This window comes from Mustelus asterias, chromosome 7, assembly GCF_964213995.1.
Source record: "Mustelus asterias chromosome 7, sMusAst1.hap1.1, whole genome shotgun sequence".
Taxonomy (NCBI): domain Eukaryota; kingdom Metazoa; phylum Chordata; class Chondrichthyes; order Carcharhiniformes; family Triakidae; genus Mustelus; species Mustelus asterias.
The window spans coordinates 74,584,499-74,603,734 of NC_135807.1; the positions used below are offsets into that span (position 1 = coordinate 74,584,499).

General features: G+C 41.1%; 1 protein-coding gene across 1 annotated transcript in view; it reads left to right on the top strand.

Moving 5' to 3' along the window:
• Window positions 1-19,236, top strand: part of mcmdc2 (minichromosome maintenance domain containing 2) — a 50,972-nt gene that overhangs the window by 22,359 nt on the left and 9,377 nt on the right. The window contains exons 7-11 of the mRNA XM_078216281.1: window positions 41-169; window positions 1,200-1,437; window positions 11,631-11,836; window positions 11,927-12,093; window positions 14,476-14,655. Coding sequence (XP_078072407.1) covers window positions 41-169; window positions 1,200-1,437; window positions 11,631-11,836; window positions 11,927-12,093; window positions 14,476-14,655 — 920 coding nt within the window. The remainder of the gene's footprint in view (window positions 1-40; window positions 170-1,199; window positions 1,438-11,630; window positions 11,837-11,926; window positions 12,094-14,475; window positions 14,656-19,236) is intronic.

A 19,236-nucleotide genomic window follows, 5' to 3' on the forward strand; every position in this document is an offset into this window, starting at 1 on the left:
GAAATTATGTTGGAAATATGATGTACTTATTATTTTTAAGATGAGCTTCCTAACAGTATGAAGATGGGTGATAGATACTATGTAACAGGAATTCCAGCTCATATATACAGTGGTTCACAGCTACAATTATGCATGGAAGCAAACAGCATACAACCCTGGTTTTCAAATGGTAAGATCTTTATTAATTTGTAATACTTAGGCAAAACCCTAACTGAGATGAGTGTCATTAGATTATAAAATGGTTAAATATGGTATGAACAATTATTGAGTTCAGTTGATACAGGTCATGATGAGCCTAAGTTCTCAATGCTCTTCATTCAAAGGGATGAAAGCCGAGCAATGCATTCAGAATCCCCTTTTAATATTATTAAACATATAGGCTTAGAGTGTAATAAGATGTTTCTGATTATCTGAAGGTATTGGAAGTTGCCACTTTTAATTCTCACAGAATGTACATTTATGCAAACCTGTTTATAACACCAGTCCTAATGAGAACTGGATTTCAGTGTTTTCATCAATTGTCAATTAGGCAGGGCAGAGGTGAATGCAGTTATACTCAAAACATATACACCTGCGTCTGACCTCTTTCTCACCAATTTTCTCCATTCCATTCTAAGGGCACCAGGTAACCTCTGCCTTGACCATTATTCATGGTTTGATCCTTATAGATAGGGTAACAGCTAGCTTTTTGAACATGGGACATACCACAGCTAATTCTAGTTAGTCCTCAGTCCAACCTCTACATACGTGTACTTCCATGAGGTATAGCTAGATATTGATAATGTGATCTCTGATCCTCAATTGTGACACTGAGGCCAGTTGTAGAATCTCAGTTACAGCCCCAGTTGCATCTCTACCAATGCTCAACTAAGGTCAACTAGCATGTCACAGGCCAGGGATTAAACTTGAGATCTTCTGCCTCAACTACTCACTGAACCATTGTGCGTGCATTTCTATTGGTTCTGGTAAAGATTTAAGAGAACTGAACAGTTTGTTTCTAACTTTCAAACCTTCATATTTTGGTTATCAGTAGTAATTGTTCTGTATCCTTACTGCTTACTAACGTGACACCATCTCTCAGGTTGATCACATTACCATCCTGTAAAAGTATATTTTTTGGTTTTGTGTGGTGCTTCCAGCATTAATTGTTGAATCTACTAAAGTAAAAATATTGATTTTTCTTTATTGTTCTTGTAAAGATCTGCCTTTCATCAGTGACAACTTCAAATATCTACTGTCTATAACAGCGTCTTCACCCTGGAGATTCACAGCCATTCTAGCTGACATCTTCGCTGCACAGATTGTTCCTCCAGGAACTTACAACATGCTCAAACTCAGCTTGCTACTGAGTCTGGTTCAGAGCTGCAATAAAGAGAAGCAGACTATGGAGTACTTAGACATTTTAGTTCTTACAAGTGATCCAGTAACAGTAGACAGGTGCTTTATCATTTTATTTAAGTTCCCATAAAATTTCTATAGGACAATGGAAAGAACTGTATCTACCAGATTTTAAGGTCTAACTTAGAAGATATGCAAAATATTTTTTTTATATCAGAGAGATTACAAAATGTTAATATTTCTATTAGGTTTGTTCTTCTACATATTATAGCAACTGATCTTAACCCCATACCTAATGTGTCATAAGTCTATTTCAGGACTTTCCAACCCTGAGAGGAGGGCCATCTCTATCCAAATCATTTCATAGTCATATGTACAACCATCCAAATCTCAGGCTTCAAGTGACATTTAGAAAAAATATTTGAATAGGACTCAGTGAAAAAAAACAAAAGATTAATAATTCACTGTGAAAAGTTTATTTGACTTTTAATGTAAAGTTCCTGAGAACTCCTAAATGATTTTGTTGATCAAAATATAGTTATGTTCATGATTTTGTTTGTGCTGAAAATGTAAAGTCCTAGTTCTTGAAATGTGCAGATCTTCCTGTAGAATGGAAAAAATAATCCTCACTGTCTTCTTCGTTGAACCACAGTCTCAGGCATTTATTCAAATGAAGTGTTATAGTCCAGGTGCACTGGTGGCTGAGTACTTGTAAACAAAGCCATCTGTCCAGAGATTTTGGGTAACATAAGATCCAATTATAGTTCTACAACATTTGTAATAATTAGGATATTGCACAGAATTTATACCTATGATAGTCTTGAAACCTTATATCCAAGAAGTTAATTGGATCCTTCTGTGATGCTGCTACTTTAACCTGGCCTCCAATATACCATAAACAGAGAATCCCCATTGGAAAATTGATACAGAACATTTGAGAGAAATTATCTAAAAAAATATTCTAAACAAAAACTTCCAAATAAAACTAATGAGCTTGGAAAGAAATCATTTTCCAAAGAAACCCTACTCTTGGGATCTAAACTTAATGTAATTGTGCATGTTTTACAGGTCCTATCAGTAATCAATTTAGGGACACTAAGGAATTTAGGCTCCTATATGCCATCACAGTGAAACATGAGAATTCAGCCTTCATCATATAGTGATTTGGATGCTTCTTTTAATAGTGGCTGATCTTAAATAGATGATTCCTTGGGCAGAACTACTAAAATCTAAAACCAATAACACAAGAGTGCTAAACCCTACCTTTTGTATGATGGCAGTGTTCTTGCAAACAACTCCAGCCCTCCGGTCTGGCAAAATGTTTGGTACTATTTAAATATAGCAAAAGTAGTAAGATTACAGAGGTGAGTGAGGACAGCAGATGCATGGGAGCACCACCACCTGGAGGATCCTCTCCAAGCTATACACCAGCCTGACATGGAACTATATCACTGTTCCTTCTCTGTTGCATGCTCAAAATCCTGGAACTCCCTTCCTGACAGCACAGTGGGTGTACTTACACCACATGGACTGCAACAGTTCAAGAAAGCAATCTTCTCAATGGCAATTAGGGATGGACAATAAATGCTGGCCTAGTCGGAGATGCACACATCCTGTGAAAGAATTGCAAAAAGATGAGCGACTGCCTTGACATAAAATTGGCACGTGACTGAGTGTAGCATTAAGGGGCCCAGGCAAAACAGAAGTAAATGAGAGTTGGGGGGGGAAAACTCCACTGAAGATTGTTGTGGATGTTGGAGGTGAATCATTGAAGTCCCAGGGCATCGCTGCAAAGGTCCCTCAAGGTAATGCCCTAGGGCTGACCACCTTCAGCTGCTCCATCAAGACCTTTTCTCCATTATAAGGCCAGAATTGGTACGTCTGTTGATGATTGCACGATGTTCAGTACCATTTGTGACTGCTCAGATAAGCAATCCATGTAAATATGCAGCAAAATCTGGGCAACATTAAGGCTGATGCTTAAAAAGTGGCATGTAGCATTTTGCCACATTAGGGCTAGGCAATGACCATCTCCAACAAGAGAGAATGTAACCATTTCCCATTGACATACAATGGCATTACAATCACTGATTCCCCACTATCAACATCCCAGGGTTGCGATTGGCCAGAAACTGAACTGAACCAGCTATATAAATACTGTGGCTACAAGAGCAGGTCAGAGGAATTCTGAGGAGAGTAACTCACTTGAGTCCTTCAAGGTTGTCCACCATATACATAGCAAAAGTTAGGAGTGTGATGGAATACCCTTTACTTGCCTAGATGTGTCCAGCTCCAACAAAACTCGAGTAGCTCAACAACATCTAGGAAAACAACCCGCTTGATTGGCACTCAACTCTCCATCTTAAACATTCCCTCCCTCCTCCATTCAATGATGCACATTTGGTTGCAGTGTGTATCATCTATATGATGTACTGCAAAAACTCACCAAAGCTCCTGCAGCACCTTTTAAATCTGCAACCACTACCACCGGGTATGATAAGGGCAGCAGATGCATGGAAATAGCACCATCTACCAGTTTCTTCCAAGCCACAAAGCATCTATAGACTTGGAACTATATGACCATTTCTTCACTGTCGCTGAGTCAGAATCCCCTCTTAACAGTACTGTGGCTGTCCCTACACATATGGACTGCAGTGGTTCAAGAAGGTGGCTCATTATCACTTTCACAAGGGCAGCACAGTGGTTAGCACTGTTGCTTCACAGCGCCAGGCACCCGGGTTCAATTTTGGCCTCGGGTAACTGGGAGTTTGCGCATCCTCCCCTTGTGTGCTTGGGTTTGCCCCAACAGTCCAAAGATGTGCGGGTTGGGTGGATTGGCCATGCTCAATTGTCCCTTAGTGTCAGGGAGATTAGCAGGGTAAATATGTGGGTTACAGGGTTAGGGCCTGGGTGGGATTGTCAGTGCAGGCTTGATGGGCCAAATAGTCTCTCTGCACTGTAAGGATTCTATGATTTGGGATGGGCAGCAAATACTTGCCTAGCCACCGATGCCAAAATCCTGTGAAGAATAAAAAAACGCACTATTTTCTAAGAACTTGACTTTATACCATACTTTGCAAAACAAAGATTAGTAGTGGGAGTAGGTCATGTGTGCATTGGGCCTGCTTTACTCAAGTTTTGGGTAACAAGAACGGATCAGGAAGGGAAGCAAGTGAAACAAAAGAAATAGGGCATTAGTAATTAAGGTAATGTCTGGGTATGAATTAATAGCAAATGTAGAAATGAATATGTTTTATCTAATAGCCATTACAGGGATGTGGTTGCAAAGTAATCACGATCAGGAGCAAAATGCCTTTAGAAGAGATAAGCAATATGATCAAGGTTATAGGGAAGGGTAGGTTTGAAAATAAAGGATGGGATTAAGACAGTAAAAAATAACCTAGTACTAGGTACTAGTCCTGACACCAGTATCAGGTATTAGTTTTAGTCCTAGTACAGTACCTGTACTAGGTGAGTTGCTAACTCGAAGAGCCGCAGACACACTAGGCCAAATGGCCTCCTGCACCATGGTGGAGGTAAGAAACATCAAAGAAAAGAAAACAAAAACAGAAAATGCTGAAAAATCTCAGCAGGTCTGACAGCATCAGTGGAGAAAGAATAGAACCAATGTTTCCAGTCAGGATGACCCTCCGTTAGAGCTATGCTCTCCACAGTTGCTGTCAGACGTGTTGAGATTTTCCAGCTTTTTCTGTTTTTCTTTCAGATTCCAGCATCTGCAGTACTTTGCATTAGCATAAGAAAACATTGCTGAGAGTTGTTTATAGACCCCTCTAACAGGAGGTTGTATTATAGGGCAGAATATAAATCAGGAAATTACAGTTGCATGCAATACAGTAATAATGGTCTTGATCTTCATATAAATTTGTAGTAATAGTGTGAAGGATAAGTTTATGGAGTGTTCTGGGTCAGTATGTGGAGGAACTAACTTGGGAGCAGGTGATTTTGGATCTGGTATTAACAGATAACAGGTTAATTAATAAACTTGTGAAGGGGCTGCTAGGGAAGAGTAACTATAATATATAGTTTGAAAGTGTTTTGGTGTTATGATCCCTGTAGAGACTGAAGGTGTTTGACAAGAAATTTGAACTTCCGGTTAATCGCTGAAAAAGATAATACAAGATCTCACATTTTAAGATTTTTACTCTAACATGACGAAAAACATTACTAAATAATATTTTTGTAGGCAACTTGCACTTTAAACTACAGAAAGGAATGTTCCTATTTCCTACTCATTATAGATCGCACTCACCATGAAATTGTAATCCTTATACTAATCCATCCATAGTTGCTTCCAATGAGTTCACATTTTCTGATTTCAGCATGTAGTAACCTCAAGTGACCATCTTCAGATGCTTCCCTCAGTTTTTTGAAAGTTTCCCAAATCCACTAGTTATTATTACTATTACCCGATCTAATAGTTTATTTTTCCCCTTGACCATACCAGGATGAATATCCTGAATTCCTTAGATAGTTCTGGAATGCGTCTCTTCAACTGGAAACCATCTCCCTTCTGCATCTGGCTTCAGTTGCATACAAGCAACCTGCAGCCTCTCCTTTCTACCCGACCACATACACTGTTGTTGTTTTCCTCTCTTTTCTGTCATCAATAGCTTGGAGCTGGCCAATCTATTTAGTGTCAGGACAGCTGTCCTTGCTCTTTGTTGCAGGTGTGAACACTTTGCTCCTTGCTCAGCCAGTCCTTTGACGTTGCTAGGCAAGATTCAAAATAGACCATGACCCTTTTAACCTAAATAAAAAGACAATTCAAATAATCTTATAAATCTCACAATTGTAACGTTAGTTAAGTGCAAAACTAGGGTTTTAAATCTAAACAAAGCAAATTACATTGGTATGAGGGGTGAATTGGCTTAAATTGGCAAACTACATTAAAAGATAAGCCAGTAGATGAGCAATGGTTAGACTTTAAATAATTCATAATTTACAAATAAAACTTTTATGCACAAAAATCACACAGAAAAAAATGGCCCAATTGTTTCTAAAAAGAGAGTTGGAGTTAATATTAGATCAAAGGAAGAGGCTTATAATGTTGCAAAAAAGTAGTAAGCCTGAAAACTAGGAGGCTTGTTGAATATCGCAAAGGAGGATCAAGAAATTACTAAGGAAAAGGAATATGAGATAGGCCAGCAGGAGGCATAAAAACAGATTTTTAATGTTTCTATAGGTACCTAAATAGGAAGAGATTGGTGTATATTCATAAAGTAAATGTAAACCCATGAGAGACAGGGACATAGAACATAGAACATTACAGCGCAGAACAGGCCCTTCGGCCCACGATGTTGCACCGACCAGTTAAAAAAAAAAACTGTGACCCTCCAACCTAAACCAATTTCTTTTCGTCCATGAACCTAACTACGGATCTCTTAAACGCCCCCAAACTAGGCGCATTTACTACTGATGCTGGCAGGGCATTCCAATCCCTCACCACCCTCTGGGTAAAGAACCTACCCCTGACATCGGTTCTATAACTACCCCCCCTCAATTTAAAGCCATGCCCCCTCGTGCTGGATTTCTCCATCAGAGGAAAAAGGCTATCACTATCCACCCTATCTAAACCTCTAATCATCTTATATGTTTCAATAAGATCCCCTCTTAGCCGCCGCCTTTCCAGCGAAAACAATCCCAAATCCCTCAGCCTCTCCTCATAGGATCTCCCCTCCATACCAGGCAACATCCTGGTAAACCTCCTCTGCACCCTCTCCAAAGCCTCCACATCCTTCCTGTAATGTGGGGACCAGAACTGCACACAGTACTCCAAGTGCGGCCGCACCAGAGTTGTGTACAGTTGCAACATAACGCTACGACTCCTAAATTCAATCCCCCTACCAATAAACGCCAAGACACCATATGCCTTCTTAACAACCTTATCTACTTGATTCCCAACTTTCAGGGATCTATGCACACATACACCTAGATCCCTCTGCTCCTCCACACTATTCAAAGTCCTCCCGTTAGCCCTATACTCAACACATCTGTTATTCCTACCAAAGTGAATTACCTCACACTTCTCCGCATTAAACTCCATCCGCCACCTCTCGGCCCAACTTTGCAACCTGTCTAAGTCTTCCTGCAAACTACGACACCCTTCCTCACTGTCTACCACACCACCGACTTTGGTGTCATCAGCAAATTTGCTAATCCACCCAACTATACCCTCATCCAGATCATTAATAAATATTACAAACAGCAGTGGCCCCAAAACAGATCCCTGAGGTACACCACTTGTAACCGCACTCCATGATGAATATTTACTATCAACCACCACCCTCTGTTTCCTATCCGCTAGCCAATTCCTGATCCAATTTCCTAGATCACCCCCAATCCCATACATCTGCATTTTCTGCAGAAGCCTACCATGGTGAACCTTATCAAACGCCTTACTAAAATCCATATATACCACGTCCACTGCCTTGCCCCCATCCACCTCCTTGGTCACTTTCTCAAAAAACTCAATAAGGTTAGTAAGGCACGACCTACCTGCCACAAAACCATGCTGACTATCACCTATCAATTCATTACTCTCCAAATAACTATAAATCCTATCCCTTATAATTTTTTCCAACATCTTGCCGACAACAGAAGTGAGACTCACCGGTCTATAATTCCCGGGGAAGTCTCTGTTCCCCTTCTTAAACAATGGGACAACATTCGCTAACCTCCAATCTTCTGGTACTATACCAGAGGCCAACGACGACCTGAAGATCAGAGCCAGAGGCTCTGCAATCACTTCTCTTGCCTCCCAGAGAATCCTTGGATAAATCCCATCCGGACCAGGGGATTTATCTATTTTCAGACCCTCCAGAATATCCTGCACATCCTCCTTATCAACTGTAATACTGTCTATTCTACTCCCTTGCAACCCAGTGTCCTCCTCAGCTATATTCATGTCCCCTTGCGTGAACACCGAAGAGAAATATTGGTTCAATGCTTCACCAATCTCCTCCGGTTCCACACATAACTTCCCTCTGCCATCTATAACTGGCCCTAAACTTGCCCTAACCAACCTTCTGTTCTTGACATACCTATAGAACGCCTTAGGATTCTCTTTAACCCTATCCGCCAAAGTCTTCTCATGTCCCCTTTTAGCCCTTCTAAGCTCGCTCTTCAACTCCCTCTTAGCCAATCTAAAGCTTTCTAGTGCACTACCCGAGTGCTCACGTCTCATCCGAACATAAGCCTCCTTTTTCTTTTTAACCAACAAAGAAACTTTTTTGGTGCACCACGGTTCCCTAGCCCTACCAATTCCTCCTTGCCTGACAGGGACATACCTATCACAGACTCGCAGTAGCTGCTCCTTGAAAAAACTCCACATGTCGGACGTTCCCAGTCCCTGTAATCTCCTAGTCCAACCTATGTTTCCTAATTCTCTCCTAATAGCCTCATAATTACCCTTCCCCCAGCTAAAACCACTGGCCCGAGGTTCATGCCTATCCCTTTCCATCACTAAGGTGAACGTAACCGAATTGTGGTCACTATCACCAAAATGCACACCAACTTCCAAGTCTAGCACCTGGTCTGGCTCATTTCCCAGCACCAGATCCAATATAGCCTCACCTCTAGTTGGCCTGTCTACATACTGAGTCAAAAAACCTTCCTGCACGCTTTGAACAAAAACTGACCCCTCTAACGAGCTAGAGCTATAACAATTCCAGTCAATATTAGTCAAGTTAAAATCCCCCATAACAATTGCCCTATTACTTTCACTCCTAAGCAGGATTGACTCCGCAATCCTTTCCTCAACCTCTCTAGAACTTTTAGGAGGTCTATAAAAGACTCCCAACAGGGTGACCTCTCCTCTCCTATTTCTAATCTCCGCCCATACTACCTCAACAGATAAGTCCTCATCAAACCTCCTCTCTGACACTGTGATACAATCTCTGACCAATAATGCTACCCCTCCCCCTCTTCTACCTCCTTCCCTACTTCGACTAAAACATTTGAACCCCGGGACCTGCAGCATCCATTCCTGCCCCTGCTCTATCCATGTCTCTGAAATAGCCACAACATCGAAGTCCCAGGTACTGATCCACGCTGCAAGTTCACCCACTTTATTGCGAATACTCCTGGCATTGAAGTATACACATTTCAAACCCTGCTCCACCCCACCTCTGCAAAGCCGTGCATTGCAGTCCCCATCCATGCATCCCTCACTTTCAGCCCCACTACTCAGGATCCCTCCCCCCCCCCCGAATCAGTTTAAACCTCCCTGCATGGCCTTAGCAAATTTACCCCCCAGGATATTGGTCCCCTTCTGATTAAGGTGTAGACCATCCTTCTCATAGAGGTCACACCTTCCCCAGTACGAGCCCCAATTGCTTAAGTACCTGAACCCCTCCCTCCTGCACCATCCCCTCAGCCATGAATTCAAACCTTCCCTCTCCCTATTCCTCTCTAAACTATCCCGTGGAACAGGCAAGAGTCCAGAGATAACCACTCTGTCAGTCTTGGCCTTTAGTTTCCACCCCAACTCCATAAATCCCTGCCTAATATCCCCTTCCCCTATCCTCCCTATGTCGTGTGTCCCCACATGTACAATAACTTGTGGTTTATCTCCCTCCCCCCTAAGAGTCCTGAATACCCTGTCAGGGACAGGTGAAATTATAATGAGGAATAAGGAATGGAGAACTTCCTATGTTTCTATTCCAATCAAAGTGGATAATTTCACATTCCCCAGATTATACTCCATATGCCAACCTCCTGTTCACTTACTTAACCTGTCTATATCCCTTTGCTGCCTTTTTGCATCCTCCTCGCAGCTTACTTTCCTACTTGGTTTTGTGCCATCGACAAACCTAAATTGGCCCCCTCCTAAGTCATTGATAAATATTGTAAATTGCTGGGGTTCAAGCACAGTCTGTCAATCCAAAAACTGGCCCATTTATTCCTACTCACCTTTTTCTGCCTTACACTTTTCCACTAGAGATTTTATGCCTTAAGGGAATATATATTTGTTGAGAGTTGTTTATTTAAATGTTCACTATTGCTTCTCTGCTGTCATATCTTTTAATTTAATTTTGCAATCCACAGGAGCTAATTCTCCTCATAACTACATATTTGCTTTTGTTTAAATTTAAGATCCAAGCTTTGCACTCAGTTATATATTCAAACTCAACTTGAAGTTCTGTCATATCGCTTTTCTGTGAATGGTATAAATGCATTTAAGGGGAAGCTAGACAAGCATTTCAGAGAAAAGGGAATAGAGGTTAGAATGGTAAATTTAGGTGAGAAAATAAATTTGTTGCGAGTATCCTTTTCTTGATTCTTTTTCAGTCTTTTTATGGAGGATGTAAATTTTGCTCTCCAGCTGACACAATGTTTTGTTGGTTGTCACTATCCATGTGTGTACTGCGTAGACACCATTAAGCAGTCTTGTAGAAATTACCAAGAAACCTTTAACATCACTGAACTATACATATTTACAGCAGAGGGTATTGGTATGGAGAGGACCCCATGGCATGCCTTTATACATTGTTACCTAGCTCTCCACTGCCGAACTAAGTTCTAGGTCATGTGCCTTCTTACATCAGCGGTGGATGGTGCTGTACTCAGTCCCAAGCTAACCCTTCTACCACATCTTCCAGTTAGTTCTTTAGTTGTCTACCACTGTTAACAATTCAATGTGGCTCTACCCACAATTACTTTCTCACCCATTTAAACCAGGTGTTTAATTTGAGGAACTGACTCAATCTGCCTATACATTGTCTTAAAGTTAGGTCATGCTTGCATAGTAATTTGACAATTTTTAAGCAGATATGGAGACTGGGCACTTGTTTATGTATTCAGGATGAACAAAATCCATCAGGCCCATTCATACTAGCCCCTCTATAGCTTCAGTGCACCTTTATGCACCAATCAACAGACCCCTCAAATGTCTGGGAGAAGCAGCAAAACAGATCCATTGCAAGCTCAGAAATCCTTGAAAAGAGTTCTCCACAACCCTTCATAGGCAAGCCCGGCCCCTTTCTTTATTATCTAGGAATCATATCCAGGAAATATCTTCCAGATGATGTGATAACCTTGGAATGCATAAGTCCATCAAACTCAGTCTTAAGGTCTATGGTGAATGAATCTTGATTCGTTCTGGCGTCCGTTACAGGTTAATCAGCCTGTTTGAAAAAAAAGTAAAACTAAACTCAACAATTTCTTCTACATTTTGTACTGGTGACATTGGGTTCTACCTAAGCTCATAACATCAGTTTTGCCCTTTTGGTAGATACCCATGTCTTTTGTAATCTTTCTGTATTTTTCTGCAGGCTGTTAACATATAGTCTGACCCTTGTGCCTTGTGGAATACGACATTTACCATCATATGAGATTTTTGCTACGGTCTCCAAAGATCAACATGGAACTGGCACTGCCAAAGTTGAAGCTGGCTCTGCCTTACTGGCCAAGGGAGGTATCTGCTATATAGGAGAACTTTTTTCTCACAAGAAAGACAAACTTAAATCACTTCAGACAGGTATGGTGCATACCTCACTATGTGTGCACTAAATAGTTCATATTTAATAGAACTTTGCATTGAAAATGTCTTCCACTTTGTATGTATTAGTTTTAGAGACCAGGAGTACCACAGTGTTTATTTCTGGAAAAAAGTTTGGAGATGATGTTGATCAGCAGATGACTTTTCCAATTCAATGCAATTTTTGGGCTTTCGCTGATGCTGATACACACCTGAAGAAAACCATGCAACGAGAAGATGCTGTAATTGGTTCAATGGTAAGACAAAATTATATAATACTATCTTGCCAGGTAGAATCTTATCATTCCATTCAAGGATGGGCTTGTAGTGCAGTTCAGTCTTCGTGTGATTTATTTTTTAAACTTTGGTCCTTATTAAATAAAATTTGAAATTTGTAAATATCTCTAGTTAAAGAATTATTCACACACACATACTAAGTTATTTTCTTCCTATTATACATTGTACTGAAACCTAAAATAGGAAGTAATCTCCCAGCTTCTACTAGTAGTCCATTTTAAATATTGCTGGAATATTATAGAAAAGCTGAGGCTGACTTACTGAGGGAAATGTTAATGCCCAAGAATGGGTGGATTTGGGGCAAGCCAAAAGGGTTATTTGGGGCAAGTGAAAATTAATATAATTTTAAATATCAAACCTGACAGCAACCCACCTGCTTCTGGGAGGCAGACAGTTGAAAAGATCTTTTATGAAAGTAGCTAGCATACTTCCATGTTAACAGATTTTTAAATCTTTTGTTACCCTTTTCAGCTAGGTTTCCACGGAATCCTGGCAGGTAAAAGTAGAGTAGGGCTGAATGACTAAGGTTTTTCAAAGGTGCAGTTATAGTACTGCTTGTGGGCCCAGAGTAGAAGGAATATTTTCTCCAGATCCAACAAGCCTCCTTTCCCTGTGACTCGCCTCCACCAACTCACTACAATCACTGATCCAATCCTTAGCCTACAATCTCCAACTCCCCTGATCACCCTTGTCCCCCTGACCATGATCTCTCCTCTGCTCGCCAGCTGTGATCCAGTTCTACAGACTTTCATAGTTAATGGGAAACCAGCTTGTCAACACTTTCCCATACTTTTCAGAGTGGGAAACATCAGTGAGTATCCTGCTGTGAGTACTCAGCAATGAAGAAAATCAGGCCAAGGAGGCTAAGTTTAAAACATGTCTTTTTTTCTCGTGGGGCCAGGAGGAGCAGGAGTGTATTTGATAAGCCTTTGCACAGAGACTATGAGCAAGAATGAAAGGCCACAGAATTGGAGGTAACCTTATGGAATGGATTGGAAATTGGCTGAGAGATAAAAGACAGACAGTAATGATAATGGGTATGTGACGCTTATAGACACTCTCTTATCCACCATATTAGTGACCTAAAAAAAAATCAACTAAATTTATGAAGTACTTGCGCTTCATAAATCAATGTTTGACTCTATCAACTCATATTGTCCAAGTATGTTAGTCCTTCTCAAAGTCATGGTGAGTGCAAGAAAAGGGCAAGTACTGTGATTCTTCCTGTTTTCAGTCCAGATCAAGTTCACCTTTACCTTTTTTCCATGGCTGTAGTGTTCAATGTTGACACAAGGTTTGCAATAGTGGTAATACTGAATACACCCAGAGTTTCAGTGCTTTAGTGGTGACTTAGAATCTTTATGTGGAAAATAAACTTAGTTGCCCACCACTAGGATAAAACACTTAGTGCAAGCAAAAGTTACTGTATCGTTATAGATTTAAATACCCACTCTGTATAGGTAATATGGAAAGGTGACTTTCATCTGTGTTGATTTTTATTTCAATGGAAAAATTGTCTAACATGTGGACAGTTTGAACATTTATCAGATTTTTGCATCCAGATTCAATTATAAATTCAGCATTAAGTAATATGTGTATCAAAACTAAATATTAAACTTTATCAAGGATTGTTTGGAAAAGACAGTTTTCAGTTTGAATGACTATTGAGTGAGCAAGGTGTGTGTTAGCATGAGGCACATTTCTATGGCTGACCCTTATTTACATTAAATCAGTGAGCTGCCCTCACAAACATGTTCCTTATTGCTGGTTTGTCGGTCTAGATCATAGAAAATTCAGCCGGACAACTGACATGATGGGCCTGCAACAGCACCTTAAATAGGAGGCGTTGAATGCCAGGAGAGAGAGGAGGCACAGTTTTTGAAAAATCAAATTTAATGTGAAACCTTTTGAGACTTAAAGCCCACAGATGACTTGTATAGTGTCAATCAGGCAACCAGTTCTCCCAACCTATACCCCAACACTCTTGTGCACCATCAAGTTGACTAGATGCTGATATCCACCACGTGTTTGGTTGGTAGTGTAGCAAATAGTAATCTAGCAAGCAGAGATGAAATTGGTGTTGGGATCATAACTATGGCATCTGATCTCAATTAACATATATTAGTAAGGTTCCCAAATGGTGCATCAACCACTTGGATTGAGTTGTACTCAATAATTGAAATGGGCAAGAAACATATGATTAAATTGGCATTTCAACCAAACCGTCTATTTGTTCCTGCTACCATTGTATTTTGAAGTGAAAATGAGTGATATGGACCCAATATTATATTTTTAACCTTTTTGAAAAGATTGTTGATTTTGTTTTGGTTTTTGTAATTTAGGATATCAGCTCAGTTCCAGCTAATCTGGTTGATGCCTTTGGTCTATTGATTTACTGCAGTGAATCATCGAACTACTATTCTCCTGTGCAACTTGTACAGCATATACTGAGTGAAGCTATGAATCCAGATGAACCCCTTTATCCAGCACTACAGAAATTTACAACACAAGACTATGAAAAGGTAAAAATAAGAGATTAGTTTAGTTACTGACAAATGAATCAGCGGGAAAGCATGTTGCAACAGCAGGTGTATTTGCAATTAAAATAGTGTTAGTCAAACAAGTATCAATGTTTTCTTTCTTCAGTTTACGTCCTCCACAGTCATATTGTGCAAATACTGAAGTGATCAGAAAATCCGCTCGATGTGAAGCATACCATTTATCTGGGTATCTCGCTAACTAACTTCTAAATTAATATATTGAATTTAGTTCTAAACACATTCCTTGTCAGAACAATAATTTACTTTGATGCTAGTGTTTAGTGAACAAAGTAGCATGGTTTTAACCAGTCTCTAAAGGGGGTACACCTTTCAATTGTTGTCTGAAATGCTGAGAAAGTCAGCAGATTAGCTGCGCTCCTACCCAAAGGCAGTATTGGGAGTCATGAACTACTCGGTACAGCTGAATGCTGCTGTTGAGCTGTTAGTGATAAAAACACTCCACTGCAGCTCGCCGGTTGTAGGGAGCGAGAACTAATTTAACTTGCTGGAAGGAGGGCATGTGGATTGGAAAGAAGAGCTGAACTGGATGATATCAAGTATGAATCATAAGAAGCCTGTAGTATTTTTGTGGGGCCAAGAGGAACAGTACTCGGCTCCTCCAGGCCCCACACAAAATTCTCCCAAAATAATGATTTTCTTGCGCAGTTATTAATGGTTCCTTCAAGAGCCTTTGGTCAAGCTGCTTTCATATTCCAGTGTATTATAAACTTTTAAGTCCATGCTTTAATTTTGAACACAGGCAAATTGCTGCTGAAAATCATGTGACCATTGTAACAGCAAGAAGCTATTATTTTAAAGCTATTGATCCAGCTGTAAGTCATCCAAGCAGCTAGGTAATAAACAGCAATACCATGAAAATGGGAGATGTCATAATATTAGCTGATTGTGGCTGTAGTCTCCAGTATTAGATACCAAACAATACACTCTATTATAGACGGGGGTCAGCTGATCTATGTTGAAGGTAAGATAGCACATGTTAGAGGGATAAGGCTTCAGATGCATTGCAGGTGTGTGCTCATGTTAAGAAAATGTGTCATCAATAAAGTTAGTTCAACAGCAATGGTGTCGGTCAGTGCGCACAGTCGTTAGCACTGCTGCCTCAAAGTGCCAGGGACCCGGGTTCAGTTCCGGCCTTGGATGACTGTTTGTGTGGAGTTTGCACATTCTCCTCATGTCTGTGTGGGTTTCCTCCAGGTGCTCCAGTTTCCTCCCACAGTCCAAAGATGTGCAGGTTAGGTGGATTGGCCATGCTAAATTGCCCCTTAGTGGCCAAAAGATGTGTAGGTGGATTAGTTATGATGAATTTGTGAGGTTACAGGAATAGGGCGGAGGGAAAGGCCTGGGTGCGATGCTCCTTCAGAGAGTTGGTACAGACTCGATGGGCCAGATGGCCTCCTTCTGCTCCGTAGGGATTCCATGATAAAAACAAAACATGTGCCAGAATTCTACTGCCTAACCCGCCATGGAATTGGAGTGGGTGAGGGGCGGACAATGGAAATGACCATTGACCTTGGGCGGAGATTTCCGATCTCACTTCCGCCCATGATCTCAGAAGTAAACTGAATGTAACAATGGAGGTTCTGAAAGCACCATCAGAGCTCTGTTTGAAGAGTCTCAGTTGTGAATTCAGGTTTCTGGCAGATCAAGCTGTGAGAGAATGGCTCCTGTCACTATACCTTCACCATGCAATATGGACACTACAGGTTTTTATGCTTACCTTTTGGTATTAATTCAGCTCCTGAATAGTGAGGGCAGCTGTTGAAGGATTAGAGGGTGTGGAAACTTAAATCCATGACGTGCTGGTCTGGGGAGCCACACAAGAAGAATATGACCACTGACTGAGTGAAGTAGGTGCTGACAAGTGCAGAGAAAGGAACTTCAAATTGAAGAAAGAAAAGTGCCATGTAGGTTTTCATGAAATCAAGTACTTGGGACATGTGATAATAAGTGAGGGACTAAAGCTGGACCAGAGTAAATTCAAAACATGTCGTGAACATGTCACCCTCAGAATGTAAGACCTGGAGAGCTTTTTGGGAATGCTGATGTATCTTGGGAAATTCACTCTGAACGTGTCAGACCTGACAGCACCTCTCAAGGAACTTCTACAAAATGATGTGGAATGGCACTGGGGAAAAAAGTTGCCAAGTAGCTTTGGCCATTCTGAAGAGAACACTGACCCAGATACTAGTGTTAAAGTATTATGATGTCAGGCAACCAGTCAAGATATCAATGGATGTTTCAAAGACAGCCTAGAAGATGGCCTCTTGTAAAATAAGGCACCAATGGTGTATGTTTCAAAAACAATGACTGAAACACAACAGTATTGTGCCCAAATAGAAAAAGAAATGCTAGTAATGCTGTTTGGCCTAGGACGCTTCCACCAGTTTGTCTAAGGCAAAGATGTGGAGGTGGAGTCTGAGCATAAGCCTTTGGAAGCTAATAAGCCACTGAACACCAAGAATCCAAAGATTACTATTGCATCTGCAGAAGTAAGGGTCAGAGTTAAATATAAACCGGGCAAAGAAATATAAATCACAGATACTGGGAGGGATTTTCCACACCCCCTACGGCATGTTTTGCGGCAGCAGAGGCGCTGGGAAACCTGCAGTAGGTGTTCACCGTCAGCGGGATCAGAAAACCTTGCCAGCAAGGACGGCTAGAAAATTCCAGCCACTGTGTAATGTGCATACCTACCAATCACGGAAGAAGAGGAAAAAGGAACAGAAGCGCAAGCTCACGTACTGACAAAGAACTTCCCTGTGGCTGTAACCAAACTGGAGATCAGGGAAATTACCAAGTACAATGTCACCCTGAGAAAACTGCAGCAAATTGTGCATACTGGCTATCCAACACATCAGAGCAAAGCCCCTTTTGCTGTGGAAAGGTACTGGAATTTTGGTTAGGCACCTTATGTAGCAGAGGGGATACTGTTCAAGGGAGTAAAGATAATTCCTGCAACACTGAGGAAAGAAATGCTGCACCACATACATGAAAGTCACCTCGGTAGAGGAAGATGCAGGAGAAGAGCTCGAGATATTGGTCTGGAACGGGAGCACAAATCGGTGAACTGGTGAATGTGTGTGCAGTGTCCGAAAGTACAGTAAATCACAACAAAAATAACCACTTCAACCACCCAGTGTTCCAGAGGGGCCCTGATAGTATGAATTTCAAAACACATGAGCAGTATCATAACAATGATCCTCAGTGATTAGGAAGGCTGATGAACACTGTCTTTTATTTTGAAGATCCAATACACTTGGTTGATCATTTGTGTGACCTCTCTCCTGTAAAGGAAAAATTAATGGCTGTATGTGGCAGTGTGATGCTGCAAGAATCGAAAGGTTGTAAAATTTGAGCAGCTATTGTAAACTTAACCATAAATGTTGATGATTAAAGATAAAAACAAATGCATTTGATCAACTTTGAACAATCTTGAAGAAACTTGAATATCTTCATGGGGCTAAGTATTAAGATTTGGTAAATGTGGGGAGGCGATGGCCCAGTGGTATTATCCCTAGATTATTAATCCAGAAACTCAGCTAATGTTCTTGGGACCCAGGTTCGAATTCCACCACGGCAGATGGTGGAATTTGAATTCAGTAAAAAAAATGTGGAATTAAGAGTCTACTATTGACCATGAAACCGTCGTCGATTGTTGGAAAAACCTATCTGATTCACTAATGTCCTTTAGGGATGGAAATCTGCCATCCTTGCCCGATCTGGCCTACATGTGACTTCAAAACCACAGCAATGTGGTTGAATCTCAACTGCCCTCGGGCAACTAGGGATGGGCAGACAGTGACACATAATCGAATGGCGGACCAGACTCGATGGGGCGAGTGGCCTAATTCTGTTCCTATGTCTTATGGTCTTATGTACACCCATGTCCCACGAATGAATAAAAAAAATGTAAGTGTGAAATCAATGTCAAAGGGAAAAATGCATTTTTACAACTTTGGAATGCAAACATTGATTTTAGTTAGGCCTAGTCTGCAGCGAGCAGTCGGAGGGCGGAGCTGAGCGTAACGGTGAGTATAAAACTAACTTACCTCGGGGATTCGCGGCCTAGTCTGCAGCGAGTGGTTGAAGGGCGGAGCTGAGCGTAACTGTGAGTATAAAACTAACTTTTTTTTCCAGAGCAGCAGGAAACCGGAAGTCGGCCATGAGGAATTCTGGGAAGGTTTGTAGTTTGCTTGGTTAAGTGTTTTATTTTTACCTGTATATAAGTTGGGCGGTTCCTAAACCCGAGACACTACACTAAGTGTCCCCCACCCTTCCAACTCCTCTAACCTAACGGGGGTGAGTAAATATCAGGTAAGCTCTTTCTTTGTTTGTTTGTTGTATTAGCAAGTTATCTAGAGGGGATGGCAGTGAGGGTAGTGCAATGTTCCTCTTGCAGAATGTTTGAGGTGAGGGACGCCGTCAGTGTCCCTGCTGATTTCACCTGTGGGAAGTGTACCCATCTGCAGCTCCTCAAAAACCACGTTAGGGAACTGGAACTGGATGAACTTCGGATCATTCGGGAAGCAGAGGTGGCCATAG